The sequence below is a fragment of the Nanorana parkeri genome, unplaced genomic scaffold (assembly GCF_000935625.1).
Source record: "Nanorana parkeri isolate BGI_ZX_2015 unplaced genomic scaffold, ASM93562v1 scaffold63, whole genome shotgun sequence".
Lineage (NCBI taxonomy): Eukaryota > Metazoa > Chordata > Amphibia > Anura > Dicroglossidae > Nanorana > Nanorana parkeri.
The window spans coordinates 2,464,438-2,483,315 of record NW_017306331.1 but is presented as its reverse complement, the minus strand read 5'-3'; the positions used below and the strand labels follow the sequence as shown (position 1 = coordinate 2,483,315).

At 40.5% G+C, this 18,878-nt stretch overlaps 1 protein-coding gene across 1 annotated transcript in view; it reads left to right on the top strand.

The window, feature by feature from the left end:
- The window catches only part of CAMKMT (calmodulin-lysine N-methyltransferase), a 334,629-nt gene that overhangs the window by 291,897 nt on the left and 23,854 nt on the right, over positions 1 to 18,878 (top strand). Inside the window, exons 9-10 of the mRNA XM_018576285.1 lie at positions 857 to 920; positions 15,431 to 15,562. Of these exons, the coding sequence (XP_018431787.1) occupies positions 857 to 920; positions 15,431 to 15,562 (196 nt within the window). The remainder of the gene's footprint in view (positions 1 to 856; positions 921 to 15,430; positions 15,563 to 18,878) is intronic.

Below are 18,878 nucleotides of genomic sequence, written 5' to 3'. Positions count from 1 at the left end.
CAGCCCCATTCTCTCTCGTCACTTGTGACGAGAGAGCATGGAGCCGGCTTCCCGGCCGATCAGGAAGCCGGGCAGCGTGTAATGACGCGCTGCCCAGCTTCCTGATACAGGAAGTATCGGGCTAGGCATCGGAGCATTTGGGTGAGTACGAGTACTCGCCCAAATACTTGGCATCGGCACCGATACTAGTATCGGTGCATCTCTAGTGTTTACCCTAAGATGAACTCCAGGGAACATTTTTTATTAACCCTTGCAGTGGGGCTACCCACGACTGACGGTCATTTTGGTGTTACCCCCTCTAAAAAGTCGGGCACTCGGTCATGGATGGAGAGTGTCAGGATAGAGGAGGGGACCCGGCATACCTCATCCCGCCTGGTGAACGTCTCCTCCTCTCTCTGCCTGCGTCCATCATTAAGGTGGCCGCTGGCAGGCGTCAATTAGATTATCTGCTCTGGGTGACACCTGGCCTCGGGACGCCCCTGACCACAAGATCTGTGAACTCAATCACTAATGTAAGTGTATGCACTTTTGTTAAAACTGACACTCTTTGATGTTTACAGGGGAGAGTTGTACTACAGTAAGTATGAGACAATTGCCAGTTATTTATTTTTTATTTCTTCTCCTTTCCCCTACACGCCCGATCAATGCAATGTGGCTAAGTCTGATGTGCTACTTGCAGTTATTGCATTGTGCATGGCAACCCCATTCCACTGGATATCAGAGGATCTAATGTTTATGTAATTCTTCTTTTGTATAGCTGGTAAATGAGTGTAATTGGCTTGATAGTTGTCTTCTTGTATCATTAATACATTAAACCCCCATTGTAATCCAGAATGTGTTCTCTTCTCAATGTCAGCCTGTTTCTGGACCAGTACAGAGCCTGCCTTGTTGATGCAATAAAGAGATTACTGCAGCCCAGTGTAAGTATGTTTCTATTTTTTCCTGATCGCTGGCTTCAGAATAATTAGTCTGTGCACAATGATTGAGAAAGTAATGGAATGGCAGGATTAATGTCATGTAATACTGTAATACTTATTATGTCCAACTTCAATTGAGTCTTCTAATCTATCAGATTCTTTCCTAATCATAAACTAGGAAACTTCTTATACTTGGCCTTCTGATAAGGCTCACAGTGGGTAGTAAAATAAATGAAACCGCTTCAAAGATAGAATTAGATTATTATTTTTTTTTTATCAAATGGTTTCTAGAGTATTTTTCTTTGATAGCGGAGAATTTCTTTTTGTTAGCGTAAAACAAAATGTAGGGTTTTTTTCTGTGTGTGTGTGTGCCTTATCTAATACTGCTCATACATAATGCAACTGACACAGATGTAAAGTATATCTAAAGCAAAAACTTATTTTAGCTTTGTATACAGTAGGAAATGGTTAAAACCCATCTGTTTTTTTTTCTCAAGCAAGATTTCCCCTTATTTCCTGTTATGTAGAAATCTCTTAGACAGTTATCACCATAACTAGTGCCCCCATTGAAATATTATCCCTCTATTAGTGTTCTAGTGACAACCCAACATTTAGAATTTACCTCACTTTCAGGCCTGGTAACAATGGTCACCAGGACAAATAGAGAGATTGAGTATCCCTAGTGGGGGACACAAACAATAATAAAAACCTAATAGGGTTCCTAATTCCTCACTGTTCTATCCCCCAGAAAATATGTATTGGCTTTACACTTTAATTGTCTCTAGCTATATTTATTTCTTTAAGTGGATGCTAGGATATTGAAGTGACCTTCATCTTTTTTCTGGAGGACTCTTGGCAGCACATTTCTGTACTTGTGTTCTCAGCTCCACCCTCCTGCCATGCCTATTAGAGTGCAATCCTGCTTGTTCATTTCACATTGTTGAGAATAGAACAGGAGCAGTGCAGCTGTGGCATAGATGGTCACCAGCAGGTAGTTCTTACTGCAGAGTTCCTAAGAAATATGAGAAGCCAGTGGGTGGCTCAAGCCAACAGCATACACCAAACACTGAAATAACTTGGCTTCAATGACAATTGTAAGATTGCAGGATTACAAATGATCAAAGTAAAAAATATCTTTAAAGATTTTACACCCCTTGTTAAGAAATGAATGTTTTCAAACCAATAAATGGGTAGGTTTTCAAAAAAGGTCAATTTGTCCTTGTTTGGACTGCACAAAACAGTTGTGTCCCATCCTATGAAAAAGGGGACAATTGTTAATTGGTCACAGATATATTTGAGAATATTAGAAATCCTATATGACAATGAAAAGATGTGCACTATTGCTTTTTGTTTTGACCCAATTATCATAAATGGTTGCACATATCAGCTGAGAGATGCAGTTGAGTGACGTTTTCAAAGGACCATGCTAATTATTAAAGTCTAAGTCAAATGGATATAACCTGTAATCCTGTAAAGTGGGATTAGACATCTTTTGAGATACTACTTGACAGGCTTTAGTTGGAACTAAATCCAAGCATATCAACTGGGAAGAGACCTATAGTTTTTGGTTATACAGTGGGATGTCTGGGCTGGCCTACAGGCACTGTAACCTCAACTGTTGTCAGTTTGTTGTGGAATTTGATTACCTGAGCGTGAAAGTGGCTTCTCTTGTACCTCATAGAGTGGGGCTCAGGATGAACACAGGAAACACTCCACAGTGGGGATAGTGCCAAAGGTATTAGGCAATAGGATGGATCAAGAGGTTTGCCAGGTGAGGTACCAGGCAACAAAAAGAGACACAACTGGAGCAGCACTGGGTAAGTACTAAGCAGGATTTTAATATGTAACAGCCAGAAATGTAACCAGAGACAAGCCAAAACGCAAAAAGTACTACATAAGATTCATCAAACCAAAAAAGTAGAAACATCAGAACATCAAACACCACAAGTCAGCACAATTTTGGAATGGCAAAAGGGTTAAAGGAGAATTATGGGGAGAGTGAAATACACTCATCCCCATAATTAGAGCCAACGTGTGACACTGAAGCTGTTACACGTCGGCTCTATTGATTGGGAACTGAGTGATCACATACCTCCAGTTGCTGAGTTCCCAGTGTTCTCCCTGCAGAGAGTGGCGACTGTCAGTCACTGCTGCCTCCAGGGATTCCCCCCTCCCCTCTATGTTCTTTCAGCGCTGACTGGAGGAATGGGCGGGGAGGGGGAGGCAGAGCCAGCTGTCAATCAGGCAGCGGGGTGGATCCCAACAATATTGTCGGGATCGATCCCAGCTGCAGCGCGCTGTCAGCATATAGTGGGCACCAGCCCACTATAGGCTGGGTTTTGGGTCACAGGAGGATATAGTATATGTCCCCCTGTGACCCTAATGAGAACTATGGCAAAAAAAGGTTCGGCTATAGTTCTCTTTTAAGTAGGTAAAAGCAAGTCACATAAGGCAATGTAGTAACAAGATAGTGGAAAGATCAATTCAGGAACCCGTGGTCCTAAAACAAGCAAATTGTTAAACACATTTGTAAAGCATTGCTTTGTGCTTTATAAATATTCTTGTTTTTTAAGCAGTGCTATGGCTGTGGTTAGGCTATAGTGCTGCTTTACAGCTGAGCCCATCAGTACCTGTGCTTTGGTGCATTTACAGACACACCATGCTTCATGTGCCTATAAACATAGCCTGAAGCCCCATGGTATGATGAAGGCATGGAGCTCACCCACCCCTAACATAGTGGATATTAGGTTAGTTCTCTGCCTGTTTTGTTTTTATCTAAATAAATGTCCTTTGACCAGACAAAAAGTTTGTCATTAGTTTTTGCTAAATTTGTTGATAGGTAGCTCTTGTTTTTTGTGTGGCTGGAACAGGGTGAAAAAGTTCAAGCTCCAAAGATTTTAGTAGCTGCCAAGGTGGCTTATCATTCATTAATGAGTCTCCGAGAGCTCAGAGCACACTTATTGAGTCATATCATTTGTAGTTGCATCCAGATTGGTTTGCTAGTTTACATTAGACTGGTGTTCATAAATCCCTGGATGCATTCTTATAACAAAAGAAGGCAAACACTCTTAGAGATGTTACTTTTTACCTCTGTAGTCAATGATAACAGATATTGACAAAGCATTACAACACATTTGGCACATGTGTGAACTAAGGTTTCAGAAGACACACCTGAAATGTTGTATTGTCCCTTGTTTGAGGAGAGAAGATTCAATATCACTTTAATTCAATAAGAATTGTTTATTAGTACATTCATAGAATAGCTTATCCCCCACCCCTGGTTATAGCTTGCTATTTTGTCTCATATTATAAAGACAAAAGAGGAGGACCTATTTGCCTTATTGATTCAAGAATGAGCACAATGTGTAACAGTTGAAAGGGTTTTAATCTGTTGAATGTTGTATGTGCCACAGTCAAACTGTGCTAAAAGCTTGCCTGGCAGAATCTTTTAAGGATGATTTATAAAACAGGGAAGAAATGTAAACAGAGGTGTTGCCAATAATATCCATTCAGATTTCAACCACAACACTTTTCTAGTACAGGGTAGAGAATGAAAGCTGATACAACTGGTACTGATAAAATATCCACTCTTGTATGTGATTCAGGGTAAGGCTGGTGAGGGGTAAAGGGGTGCTCTACTGTCACTCTTGTTCATACAGTTGACCGTTAAAAGAGCTCTTCTTTAGTGTCCAACATCTACCTTGCTGTATATGATGCTTTATAAACTACCTGTTATATATAGTAGATTTATTTGTATCACTGGTTGATATCATAAGTAATTTTATCAAGTGTTACTACAGTTCTTCAATTAAGCAATATGACTACTTCATGAGAATAAGGCTGCTGAACCATCTTAGCTAGCTACTATAACCTCTGTTAATTGTAAACATGTTCATTTAAGCTGTTGCCCTGGCTGACTGATTACCTCTATACTGCTGACACCAAACGAGTCAAGTGTATTGGGTGTTTGCTGCTTAACTAAGTTCTTTGAATATGGCATCATCAATGGAGGCACAAAAATCTTTGAGAATGGATGAAGGTTATTATTAAGGTTAACAGACCTCCACCATGTTTCCCAACACAGCAACAACAAACCTCATGGCACAGATAGTTCATAATCTATGCCTGCGTTAGACAGGTGGAAATATAAGTGCCTATACCACACATAACATCATTGGAAAATATCCCTCACCACCTGTTCTGAGGAACCTCAAAACATTTGTAATTTACCCACAGAGACAGCAATAAAAAATCAAAACTGTAATTCTTTAACTGCTATAGAGAAATGTGATATCAGATTGTGGCAGTGCTGTCTGATTGAGATGTCCGGATCTGAAAACCTGCTGAACAAAGCTACTGATTTTTTTTTGTTGGTCAGTAAGATACTTTACACTTCCATATTTCAACAAAATTTTTCCTTCACTGACACTTTCACATCCATTCATGCAGCAATGCAGCTAGAACATAGACACCAGAAAAGTGCAGCTAGAACATAGACATTAGGAAAGTGCAGCTAGAACATAGACATCATTTACCAATGCAGCTAGCACATAGATGCCATTTACAAGGCGTCAAAACTGTGCAAACAAAAAATGACCTGCCATGTTGTCAAAAACAAATAGAGAAACAAAAGGAAATACTTTTTAAAAACACCATCCCTCCTGAGTGAAAACATCTCAAAAGAAACCCCAGTTTGACACAACTAATAAGCCGAGCAGCCATTTCTAAATGTACATTAATACAAGCAATGTTTTGGTGAAAACTGTGTCAACAATTGGGGCCATTTCACAGAGTGAAGCAGTGATGTATAATAACCCGGCAAAGCGGCGGATTGAAAACAGAACCTACCCAGTGCAGGAAAAATCTTTTATTTTCCAGCCTGAAGCTGGAGATGAACTCAGTGTCCCATCGGAACTGTCTCACAGGTGGTGCACAACGCCGTATATTAAAAACTCAAAGCTGATCCGCCAAGAGCTGCAACCTAAGGAGAAATAAACTCGCCATCAATTCTTGAAGAACAGCAGGAATATAGTTTAGCAACACATTGCAGTAGACTGAAGGCATAACCAAGAGCACGCCTTTCATCTCAGAGTTGAAGTGAAAACCTGTGTTCTATCAGAGCGACTTTGCAGGTGGTAAGCATTGTGAAAACAAATCAGACATCGCACAGCCCTTTCACAGCACAATCCACTTCGACTAGAATTTCTGTCTGTCAAGCCTGTGTCTGACACTTAAATATCTTTGCTGAACTTTATGTTTGTTCCGTAGTTAAAAAGGCATTCATTCCGAGTATTATGTTGTAAGAGAAAAAACTATATGTTATGGTGTAAAGTCAACTGTAGAAAAAAAACCACTGAATGCAGTAATAAATATTTTTGGCATTACCATTTAGGAACTAGATTTTTAGCTGCAGATATATTTGCAACTGTTTCTGTTGGCCTAATGGTTTGCATTGTTTTTATGGTTGAAGTTGAAAAGTAAAAAACTGCGACTAGGCAGGCTCTTTATTGCAGAAGAAACATGCTATGTATCTTCTGCAATAAAACAAACTTGCCTGTTCACAGTCTTTTTTTTTTTAACAAAGTACACTAAGATGCGCATGAGCTCCATATTTTGATCCCCATACTAATCCGGATTTTTGAAATGTTACTTTTGTGAAAGCTATAGCCTCAGACTCTGACCGTACTATTTGTATAGAGGACTTTATTGCTGTCCCTATTGCTGTGATGGATAGACTGGGTGGTACTTCTAACCAGTCAGTAAAAATTGACCAATACAAATAGTGCAGGCACTAAAAGTAGTCACTTTATCTAAAATTCTACCACAGTGCCTAAAGTGCTCTTCCACCATGTATATGCAAAAACCACACATAAAATAATATATAGTCTTCCACTCAACTTGAAATGTTCTTTCACGGTGCAAATAATACATGCAGTATCTCACAGAAGTGAGTACACCCCTCACATTTTTGCAAATATTTGATTATATCATTTCATGTGACGACACAGAAGAAATTACACTTTGCTACAATGTAAAGTAGTGAGTGTACAGCTTGTATATCAGTGTACATTTGCTGTCCCTTCAAAATAACTCAACACACAGCCATTAATGTCTAAACTGCTGGCAACTAAAGTGAGTACACCCCTGTTTGGCCAACCCATACCTTTCTCTTTCTCGTCCTAGATACTGGTATGCTAGAATTATTATATACCTCCAAAAGTTAGAAGTCAAGTTAAAATTTTTGTCTCAATTATTTGAGGACCATGTGCCTACTTCCTTACTACATACAACTCCAATATGCAGCAAGGCCTACCTATTGTCATTCTCTCTCCCACAACCCTAAAAAGATTTCCTGAAATATGAACTGATTTCCTCCTTTTACTGAACTTTATTATATACCAAAAGTACCAAATTTGAATGTGCCAAACAACGTTGGGTCCCCCTTCTGCCAATGCTGACAAAGTGTAGTTGGAAAGAATACGAGGAGACTACTCTTATCCCAGCTAGAGACAGAGTTGTCCAACTCAAAATGTTTTGACAAACTTACTATGATAAAGGACAATATAATGATAATAAGTGATAATCAGCAGGGATTTATTAAGGACCGTGCTTGCCAGACCAACCTACTAACATTCTATGCGGAGGTGAGTAGAAACTTGGATAGAGGAATGCTAGTGGATGTAGTGTACCTGGATCTTGCAAAAGCTTTTGACACGGTTCCACATAGGCACTTAAAGTACAAATAAGCTCTCATTTGTGGGAAGGTTTTTGCATATATCTACTGCTAGCAAGCAGTAGATATACGCAAAAACATTTTAAAAAAATGTAAGTTACCAAAAAGGTAATTACTTACCTCTGTCTCTGCCGATCGCTCCCATCTGAAGATCTGAAGCATCTCAAGCGGCCGTGCAGGATGATGGGGTGGGCGCATGCACAGTAGAGATGTTAGGCAGGGAGAAGGGGAGAGACACAGTGGAGCTGAATGCACACAGCCGGAAGCATGCACATCGGACAGACACCGTTAGACAGGAAGAGACAGGAGTCTGCACTGGATCAGAGACCGGCACCAGTGCTGGAGAGATTGCTGAATACAAGTGGAAGGAAGAGGATGGATCAAGAGGCATCAATTAAAGTAAGTGCTTAAAGCAGCATGGGGGGAGGAAAATATTTGTGACTTTAATGTCACTTTAATATGCAAGCTATGGGCATAGATGAAATGGTGTGTACATGGATAAAGAACTGGCTCCAGGAACGTGTCCAGAGAGTATTGAAAAATGTTTCTTTTTCTAATTGGTCTAAAGTTGAGAGTGGCGTACCCCAGGATTCTGTGCTAGGCCCCCTACTGTTTAACCTGTTTATTAATTATATTGGGAAAGGTGTTAATAGCCATGTTTCTGTGTTTGCAGATGATACTAAAATTAAGAGAATAATAGACACGAGCATAGACATTATACCATTACAGGGGGACCTGGATAAAATAGGGGTATGGGCAATTACATGGCAGATAAGGTTTAATGTTGCAAAATGTAAAATAATGCATTTTGCGGTTAAAAAAAGGCATGCAGAATACACGTTAGTGGGAACTCCAATAGGGAAGTCAGAAATGGAAAAGGTCTCTTAATGACTGGAACAGACACAGACTCGTATACACACACACTCACAAAGCTTGAACTCGATGGACCTGTGTCTTTATTCAACCGCAAATACTATATAACTATGTAACTATACACCAGCAAAATTGTATGAACTGGGTCTACACACTTAACAATGCTGCTTTAATGGCTGTGTATTACCTCCTTTGGCTCCTTTGTATTTCTCCTGGGCCTTTTGCTACCCTATTTTCAATGCCCACTGACACATATGATGGGACTTATGTTTTACTCCCACTGACACCAGTAGGACCAGATTTTGAACCCACTGATTTGCAATGTAAGGAACACATGTTTACATAGTCCTGACACTTCACTAGTTATGCTGTGCTGTGCATGCAGTCTTTTATTTATTGTATCAACAGTGGCTGGTTGCAAAGTAGTCCCCAACAGATTAATGATGTTCTTCTTTAAGGTAGATTCAGACAAAGTGCTTGCTGTGTGCATATCCTTTGTAGAGAAAAGCATACAGGTGAAACTCGAATAATTAGAATATCGTGCACAGTTCATTTATTTCACTAATGCAACTTAAAAGGTGAAACTAATATATGAGATAGACTCATTACATGCAAAGCAAGATAATTCAAGCCGTGATTTGTCATAATTGTGATGATTATGGCTTACAGCTCATGAAAACCCCAAGAACCCCAAATCCACAACCTCAAAAAAGTAGATTATTACATGCAATCAATAAAACAAGGATTGTACATAGAACAATATCGGACCTCTGAAAAGTACAAGCATGCATATGTACTCAGTACGTGGTTTGGGCCCCTTTTGCAGCACTTACTGCAATTACTTTTGCACGATATTCTAATTATTCGAGTTTCACCTGTATGTAATGGACATTTTTATTTTCAAAACATCTGTAAAAGAAGGCTGTTTACGTCTTGCTGGTTTTTGTAACTTTCATATAATGTTTATGTTATTTAAATATAATTTTTTTTGTATATAACATTAGTTCCGTGGTATTTGAGGTCATCAGTAAAATATAAATACATTTTCCAAGTTGTATCACTACAAGAAGTCATGCAGGGTTGGCAACTCTGACATCCAGCTACCCTCATGCTGCAGCCATATACAAAGTGGATAGAGCTGATGTGGGATCTGGTTTAGTTTACCAATTTAGAATACTGTAAAAGCTTAGTAATTAACATAAACAGTGGAGGTGACAACCATCCCTACCAACATCATTTACAGAGCCTCATTATTATTATTAGTAAGAAAAATATATAGAACTAAATACATGAATGTGGCACAGATTCCTGGTGCACATCTCAATGTTATATGGATTGCAAATATTTTATTTCGTAGTCCCCAGATTGTTAGAAATAGTATTAATTATGGTCCTGTTAAGAAAAACATTCTGGAATCCCAAAAGATAAAAAATGACAAAAAATGTATTTTATTTCCCAAAGTCTGCGTATAAACTCTAATAACTTAATGTTGTCTATGTAGTCCATGTAGTAAACTTCCACATTCTCATAACCAAGTCTGGTTAAGTTGAACACAAATCTTGAATTATATTCCCCAACAGCCCAATCACACCCCTTGCATTGCAAAAGCACACTGTAAAGGCATGTGTTACTGCAATGTATGGAAATGCACGTTTGCAAACCCATACACACCCCAACATGTCTGCTGCTGCACGCACTGCAATGTAGCAAAATGCACATTAGTCTGTGGGTTGCTCAGTGAAAAAAGACAAATAGCACCTATTTTTACTTGCATTGAGGTGCATGGCAGCGTATTGTGGTGTGACTGGGCCCTATAGGCCTTTGCAAGCCCACATACTGCCTTGTAAATTAGCATTGATATCACTTGGCTGTACATAGCCTGTTGTCATGTACCTGAGGGGAGACCACTTGTCCAACACCCCTAGGAGAAGAAACAGGGAGTGTGTGGACACAGAGTAGCAGGAGTGCCGGTGAATTAGATGACACCGCGTGAGTCCAGGAACCTAGGGGATCAGACTGGAACAGGAGACAGAAGCAGGTCGAGGATACAGTCCGAGGTCAAACCAGCCGAGCAGCGAAGAACAGAATCAAGAACCAGGAGAGGTGTCAGAGTCACAGGCCGAGGTCAAGAGCAGCGAATCAGCGAGGTAGAAAGCAGGGGGCAAATCCAGTAAACAGGTCAAAGTCACAGTGGCAGGCAATGTAGAGCAGGTCAGGTGCACGAATCAAGCAGGCAGGTCAGATCACAGGAAACGAACAAGCTGAAGATCTTCCAGTAACTTGTGTAGACTACATGCTTGTTTATATAGGCCATTAGGCTGTTAGTGCACGTCCTATGCAACTTCCTGTACACCAACCCGTTGCTCTGTGCGCACATCCGTACATGTTTCTGCACGCATTCCGCATCGCACACATCTGCGCACGCCTTCGCACTAATGCATGTTTGCCAGTGGTTCTAAATACAGGATTATGCACAACCATCTGAGTACATACATATTGGGCTTTTCTTACACCTATGCAGATAGCAGAGTTGTGAGAGGGACCCAGCAGGTTCTCTGACTACAGGCTATGTGCAGAAAACTACAGGGGGGCAGATAAAGACCAGTTTCCCTGCACAAGGAGAAAAAGCAGCACTTATCATTCTTTATTACAAGAAACTCCTAAACATAGACAAAGTACAATAAGTTGTTTAATGCTGAATTACTGCCCAGTAATTTTTTTAGCCTAGACTTTACATCCAGCGTCTTAAATGTAAGGCCCATTCCCAGGTGCACTAGCATGGTAAGAATTATATCCATTTCCTTGCAGATCTATGTGGAAAAAGGTCATCTTGGCCATTGGTAACCCAATATGGAATGCATAATGCCCCTCGCATGAGGTCCAAAGGACCTTCACCCTTCCTGCTGGGCCTTCACTGAATACCAACACCTTCCATGTTCTGCTCCCCAGTGATTTATTTGCTCTCTTTTCTGCTTTCCAACTGAGGTGTTTTGAACAAGACAGGAATGATCTGCCCTATTAGGCCAAAACTGTGATAGGACCCAGATAGAGACCAGATTCGTCCTGCCATTCTAAAAATAAGTACATTGATCAAGTTGATTTTGGTATTTACCTTATCAGCAATGCAGAAAATCATATTATACTCCATGCAAAACGTGTGCATCTATAGTCGAAGAATAGTAGAAAGATTAAATGACAAAAATAGCCCTGATCTAGGCAAGTCCTAATGCAAGGTCTGCTTAAAGGAGAACTATGAGGTGAGTGCTTTTCACTCACCTCATAGTTCTAGCCGACCTGTGACAATGAGACTGTCACAGGTCGGCTTAGTAGATCGGGAGGTGAGCGAACACATACCGGCGCTCGCTCACCTCTCGATCCTGTCACGGCTCTCTGCCATGACAGGGGAGGGGCTGAAGCGGTTGTGGCATCTCTTTGGGTCACGTGGGGGGACAATCAGAGCATCCCAGGTTGCTAAGTGCTGGACGGAGAGATATTTAAGGGCCATACACATCTCCCCTTCTGGCTCTTAGTAATTCTGGATTTTCTTGGCAACCAGTGACGCCAATGGTTTTTTAGGTGCTGAACAAGACTCTCTGGCTGGAGTCCCGTCCAGTTTCTGGCAACCAGTGACATCAGTAAGCTGGGGGGGACGCCGGCCAGGGCTGGTGCTGCACCATAAGGATGTCGGCCAGAGCACCATTAGCGTGCACCACCAGCACATCCTAGTGTGTGTCTGCACCAAATCTATAGAAAGAATGGCTTTGAATAAATTACTGCCGTGTGAGAATACACGGAGCAGTAAAAGATTGAGGAATCAAATTTCTGGATAGCTGTAATTTATGATGATCCCCTCAATGAGGGTGAAGAATAACATGAAAACCTGAAAGTTGGTTTGATATGTCATACACAGGGTCACAGGGTTTATTCATATACAGATGGTCAGTGACTGATAGAAAAACACTTGCTACCTTTTAAAATATTACTCTTATTTTTGGTTAAATCCGCTCTCTACTGTCCGTAACTCTAAGCTTGAGTTATGAGCTAGACGCTATGGCTTCAATCCCCAGAGTGTTTAAGAGATGGGCACAGAAATCACTTCTTCCACAGATTGAAATGGATGCAGCTTTTCAACAGTTCAATTCTGATCTGCTCAATACAATTTTTGTAGTGGATTCAATCTTCCCTAATGGGTTTTTGCTGAGACACTCTGCCCAAGATTTTCTCTGCTATAATGCCAAGCACTATTTCTCCCTTTGTTTAATTATATTTATTGTCTGGTGACCCTGTACATCCAAAAAATTGGGCTTTCTTAGCACTCACTTCCAAATTCAGATGTGAGGGCACGTAACCTAAAGGTGCCAAAAATACAGCTATAGCAATACAGTATATGTCCTGAAGCCTGTAGAAGCAAAGTATGTAGCAATTCGGGAGTCTATATAATTAAAAAAACACTTATTTCTTATACATGAACAGTATTGGCTTATAATTAGACTATTTTTACTTTGTATTCATTCTTACATACAGTATTTCAAAACAATTTGTAAATAGGTAGCAGATAGAACATTTAATTTTCTCAATGCTGGTAGATGCACTGACTTTTATGTATAAAGAAAAACTCTACAATTTGTGCATGCTCTTTCGGTTATCACATAAATGTTTTTGTTTTTAATTTCCTTTTAAGAAGACTTTCTGAAAAATAATTTATTTTTGTTGTTCCCAAAAGTCAATCATTCTTAATAAATTGTACCCCGTCCAGTGTAGCCCCTGTTGCCTCCATTCTTGAGGATGCACTACTTATTCTTTACTAAATCGTCCTGGAAAGTTGTTGTCTTATCAGGAATCTTGCTCCAGGCATGACTCCCGTCTGCACCTGACATCACCAAAAATGGATCAGTTAAGCTGCATATACTGTACACCTTCAAAGTTCAGTTGGTAAGCTACAAACTCTCTTATGGTGCCGTGTATTACTGCTAAGGCAAATAGCAGTGTGACAGTCTAGCTGAGCAGGTAGTGTGTTTACAGCTCCATTGGCCTGATGATATTCAATGACTGGCCTAATGAGACTTATAGGCGTGTGTAATACCTGACCCCCTGCAGCACGCTGTGGTTTGTCTGGGTGGCATGTTCTGTAGTGATGTAAGAGTTGGAGAAAGGAACAATGCGTGGGGAGCAGGTATTCCACACACCCAATCCCTGCAGAGGCCAGCAGAGTTTTTACATACTAAAGGGTAAGTATACAGCATCTTATTTTACAGGCTGGTTTTAGTTTATTTTCAACTCATAGTGACCATCCCTTCCTGGTCGGTGTAACTCGGGGCGTTGCAGGAGTGTGCTCTTTTTCTGCATACTTTGTGCTAAAAGGTGTCCCTCTTTGTCATCCCACAAAGTTAGAGAGCATGAATGTATGTATTTTTGTTAGCAAAAAAAAAAAAATGCAATCCTGTTTTACTCACATTGCTCTGCAAAGTACGAAGTATCCTTTTGTGAGAGTTTAATTCCACTTTGCGATCTGGAATTGGGTTGTACCATTTGTCATTTGTGTGCTGTTGCATATATACACAAAACATGAGACTACAGTATATGTTGCATATGTACACCAATCATCCACCAATATCCACTAATGTATGAACTTTAAAACACATGTAGCTAGTGAAGTCAGAACCAAAGCAGAACTCTTTATTGCATGGTATTGAAGCCATTAGGTTAACACAACAGCTAGTCAACAAGTCTATTTTAGGAGAAGAGATCAACAATGGCAGGCTTAGAGATGTAACATTTCCAGAACTTTTAAAGCCATGAGAAAAAAAAACCTTTTTTCCAGAAAAAAATGGAAATGTTTGGAAAAATTGGAAAAAAATCCAGTGTGGAGTATTTTTACAAGTAATTTTGTTACACTAGGAATGTGAAATGCAGTGTATATAAAAGTATTATGCTTGAAATAAAAGTACAGCTTTATAACATGTTATTTTATATTCTGCTCTTAGCAGAAGTTGCACTGTGGAAATGTTTCCAAACTGTAGATGTTGGTCTCACCATTTTACTGAGAGAAGAAAAAAATCTATTTACTGAGCAGACTCTAGGTAAACATTATACTGCAATGGTGAAGAACATTATTAGGAATAATTTAAAGGTTATTAAAGATAAACTAATTTGTCAGACAAAAGTACCCTCTTAAGTGTCAATTAAGGCCTAAGAGGACAGAAACTATCATCCATCATCATACCAACAATCACCCAACTGTAGGAGGTAGCAAATAGAGCCCACAAGCTAAATAAACTGGAGCCTTTCCTCTGCAGTGCCCCTAGTGGCAGAAATGCATATTTTTTTTGAGTTTGAGAACTGCTTTGAGAAGTACAGTGTTACTTGAATTGTATTCCAGGATTTGCTTGTCTTCATCTAAGACATTGTGCAATCATTTAAGACTTTACATAAAGTTTTCAGAAATCTTTCATGAAGGTCTTCATGTTATATATTTTGAATACCATGTCAAAGATATATTATTCATCATTGTAAAAGAACATATTCCACACTCCTTTTCTTATTATTTCAGTTTTTCCGCATAAAAAAACAAAAAAGGCTTGGGAAAAAGATTTTTTCCCCCCAGTTTTTCTCTGTTCTTTTTCCAGCCCTTCCCATCTCTAGGCAGGCTCCATATTTCTCATAGGACAGTTTTTCTCCAAATAAAGGACATTTTTTTAAAAACTGATTGGCTACAGTCTCGTAAATATTTATATTTAAAATAAGCCCAATCACCTAGCTTAGGTGGAATGTGTCTTTCACAACAGCTTACTGTCTGAATGCCACCATTTAAGAGTGTGTTTTGTAGTATCCTAATTTTAAAGCTATTTGCGCAACAACTTGCTACTAGTATATTTATTTATGTATATTTCCTCCTTTATCCTTCCAGGGAAAAGCAATGGTATTTGCTCCTCAGAGAGGGAACACTTTAAACCAGTTCTGCAATCTAGCAGAGGCGGCTGGCTTTTCTATCCAAAGACATGAAAATTACGATGAGCATATTTCCAACTTCCACTCCAAGGTTGGTTCTCTGCTTGCGACAGATAATACTTTAATCCACATTGCATTTTGAAGAGATCATGGTCTTTTTGGCAGGTAACAAACGTTTGATTAAAGCCGTCCTAAGGTGTGCTGCTACTCAAGCGCTATTTTTATATGTGATTAGTTTTTGGTGTTAAACCATCCTTTATCTCCGGACGTCTAGCAGCTTTTAACCGAAGGATCTTCTATTGGAGTTACCATAGTGAAGAAAAAAAAAAGTCATCTTGCATTATTTGTAGGAGGTATTGTGTAAGGCACATATAAGCCGCGAATCAACAAGCTTGTAAAATGACTATAAACAAATGTTAGGCTAATCTAGCGGCAGTATGTGTTGAAACAAACAGAAGGGCGATGTCTAATTGTGTTATATCATAACTTAAATCCTTATCGCGGCAAGCATTATGGCTGGGTTAGTTGGCAGATTCGAACTGCTAAATCTCAAACAGCATTTCACAGCTGTGAGGTTAGATGTCAGATTGAGGAGCCACAAGATTTAGGTCAAAAGCACTTATCTGTGATTTCTAAGCTTGCTTACATAAAGCCCCTGCTATCAGTACTCTTCTCATCATTATATATAGGTATATAACACAGACAGGCATGTTACTGAGGTAAAATCAGAAGCTTAACATATATATAGGTAAAATATATCATGCAAATAGAGCTTAGTGTTTTTGTATTAAATAGATGTTTGTTAGATGTTTATAAAATATAAATGGATGCTGTTTTTGCATTCACTTATATGGCACTAGCAAACTCGGCAGTGCTTTACAGACACCATGGACTACTCACATCTCTCTGTTCCTTCCAAAGAGCTTACTGTATAATGTGCACTTTACACCGATACAAGGAAAATGTTGGCCATCCTAGAAGATACAGGTGCTTCATTGTGGCCCCTGATATCACTATAGGGCTGCATATAATATTCAGCATATGCAATGTTACAGAACACCTTCAGAGACTCGTAGACATATTACAGAAGTCTGTTAGAGACTGTGGACATGCTACAGGATACTGTCTGAAATTGGGGACCAGTTATATGAAACTGAAGGTATGTTGCACACACCTCTGCACTCTGTACATTATACAGTCATGACCCGTGAACTCTGTACATAAGATACTCTTGACCCCTGCACACTGTACATTACACACTTCTGACCCCAGGACTCTGTACATGTGTATGACTATTGGGCATGCATGGTGTGGGTAAGACAATTGGGAGGACACATTACAGAAGAGGGGGGGTGGGTGACCTTGCCCTGGTGCTGAGTACAGTGCAGAATTTCTGGCATTGCATGTATTGTTGTACAGTTCAGCAGCTCTGGCATTGTGAGTACTGTAGTACTGTGTAGCGGTTCTAGCAGTGTGAGTACTGTAGTACTGTGGAGCAGTTGTCATGCATGTGTAGTGCTACAGAGCACTCTATGCTGGGACCTTCCAATGGTCCTAACATAGAGTGAGGGGAAGTGTAAATTAGTTTTTATTAAGCCACTTGATGCAGAGCCATAGGAGTCCAAGAATGTTTGATACTTTTCAAGTTCATAAGCTGTCCAGTCCAGGTATGCACCTAAGCATGGAAAACACTGAATACTGGATGCGGGGGTCGGATTGTCACACAATAAGGGCCAAGGAGCTGCACGAGACCCTTCGGGCCACAGGTTGGGCACCAAGGTTCTAGAGCCAAATTAGCTTAAAGCCAGTAACCTGCCTGTATGTTATAAGAGTACAATCCCTTATCACTTAGTAATGTCTGTTAGAGTTTCTGCGGGTATGTTTTTTCCTTTGCAGTTGGTCTTGGGGGGGGCTCTCAGCACTAAAGCACTAGTTAGAATAGATACCCAAAAGGGTCCATTAATAACAGAGGGTGGATATCGCCTATGCCTTTCTGCACACTGTGGCCCATTTTATGGCACATTCATAAACTGTGGGCAGCGGTATGGATCCTGCAGTGCCCCACTGAGTTCTCTTTTCTTAATGTAACAGAGAGAGCTCCTTGAGTAAAGGAGATCTGTTCACATGACATGACCAGGCTCTCCTTCTGGCTTCCTTTTTTATCTTGCCATTCATATTTATTGTGCCGTGCAGGCTGTGGGCTCCCAAAGCCAGGGGAGTGCAGTGCACATTTCTAAAGCGCAAAGCTGTGATTTATAAATGTACGGCCACAGTACTGCTGTTTTTTTTTTTTAAGTGCTCCTAATGTCTGGTCTGACCTATCTCTAATTGTTAAGTTGACTCTAATGCTTAGTCCTCTCCTGCCCAAATCTTTACTTCTTACCCACCAAATAAATCCCTAACTTTTATCCTCCCCATTTAATATAACATTTAACTTGACCATAACCGTTACCCTTTGTCACACTTTCCCAAGATCCAGCGCCAGGTCTCCTCTCCGCCACATTCAATTGGGAAACAGAGGCTTTAAAATCTGAAGCAACACCGGCCTCTGCGTTCGGCTAATCTGAGCCCCATGCTGCCAAAGTCTTATTTGCATCCTTGTGCCCAGCTTCAATCTCCCCAAGCCTCCTGCGTGCCACTGTGCTCTTCAGAGTCCTGGTGGTTCTTCCATGCCTGCCTCCAGTCCGCTGTTTGTTCAACCGTGCCTCCTCAACTGTGCCTCCTCAGCTGTTTACAGAACCTTTGACCCCACTTGGTCTCTGTGTGCTCCAAGACTGCATCCAAAAGCATTTTGTGACATCGAATGACCTCAGTGCAACCTTTTACGCCCCGTAACTGCAGTTCATTCCAGGGAATCTAGTGTCCCCAGTCCCAGTGTGCCCCTGTGCACATAGGTGACTTCAGTACACCCCAGATTATTCACTTTCTTCTTGTTACCCTAGTGTGCCCCATGTCTCCAATGCACCCCAGAGCATGCAGTATTATCTACTGACCACAGTGTGTCACTATGCGCCCCTATACTCCTGTGCACCAGAGGGCATCTAATGACCCCAGTGTGCCCCTGTGCATCCCGTGTCTCCATTGTATCCTAGAGCATCCACTGTCATCTGCCCCATGATTCCTATGGACCCCTATGCTAACTAGTGACTCTTAGTGCCTCCTGTGCACCTCCATGATACCTGAGTCTCAAGGCAGTTGTCAAGCCTCCTATCTCCTATCTTTTTCTCAGTGGAATCGGACCCCTTTCCATGACACCCATAAACGTTATTCTATCACTTAACTGCTAAATCTTCTAACAGTTAATCTTGGCACTCAACCACTTTAATTGTATTGTGACACATAAAGCTTAAAGTCAATGAAAGCTAACAGTCCTGTGTGTAACTTCCCACTCATAAGAACTTATTCAC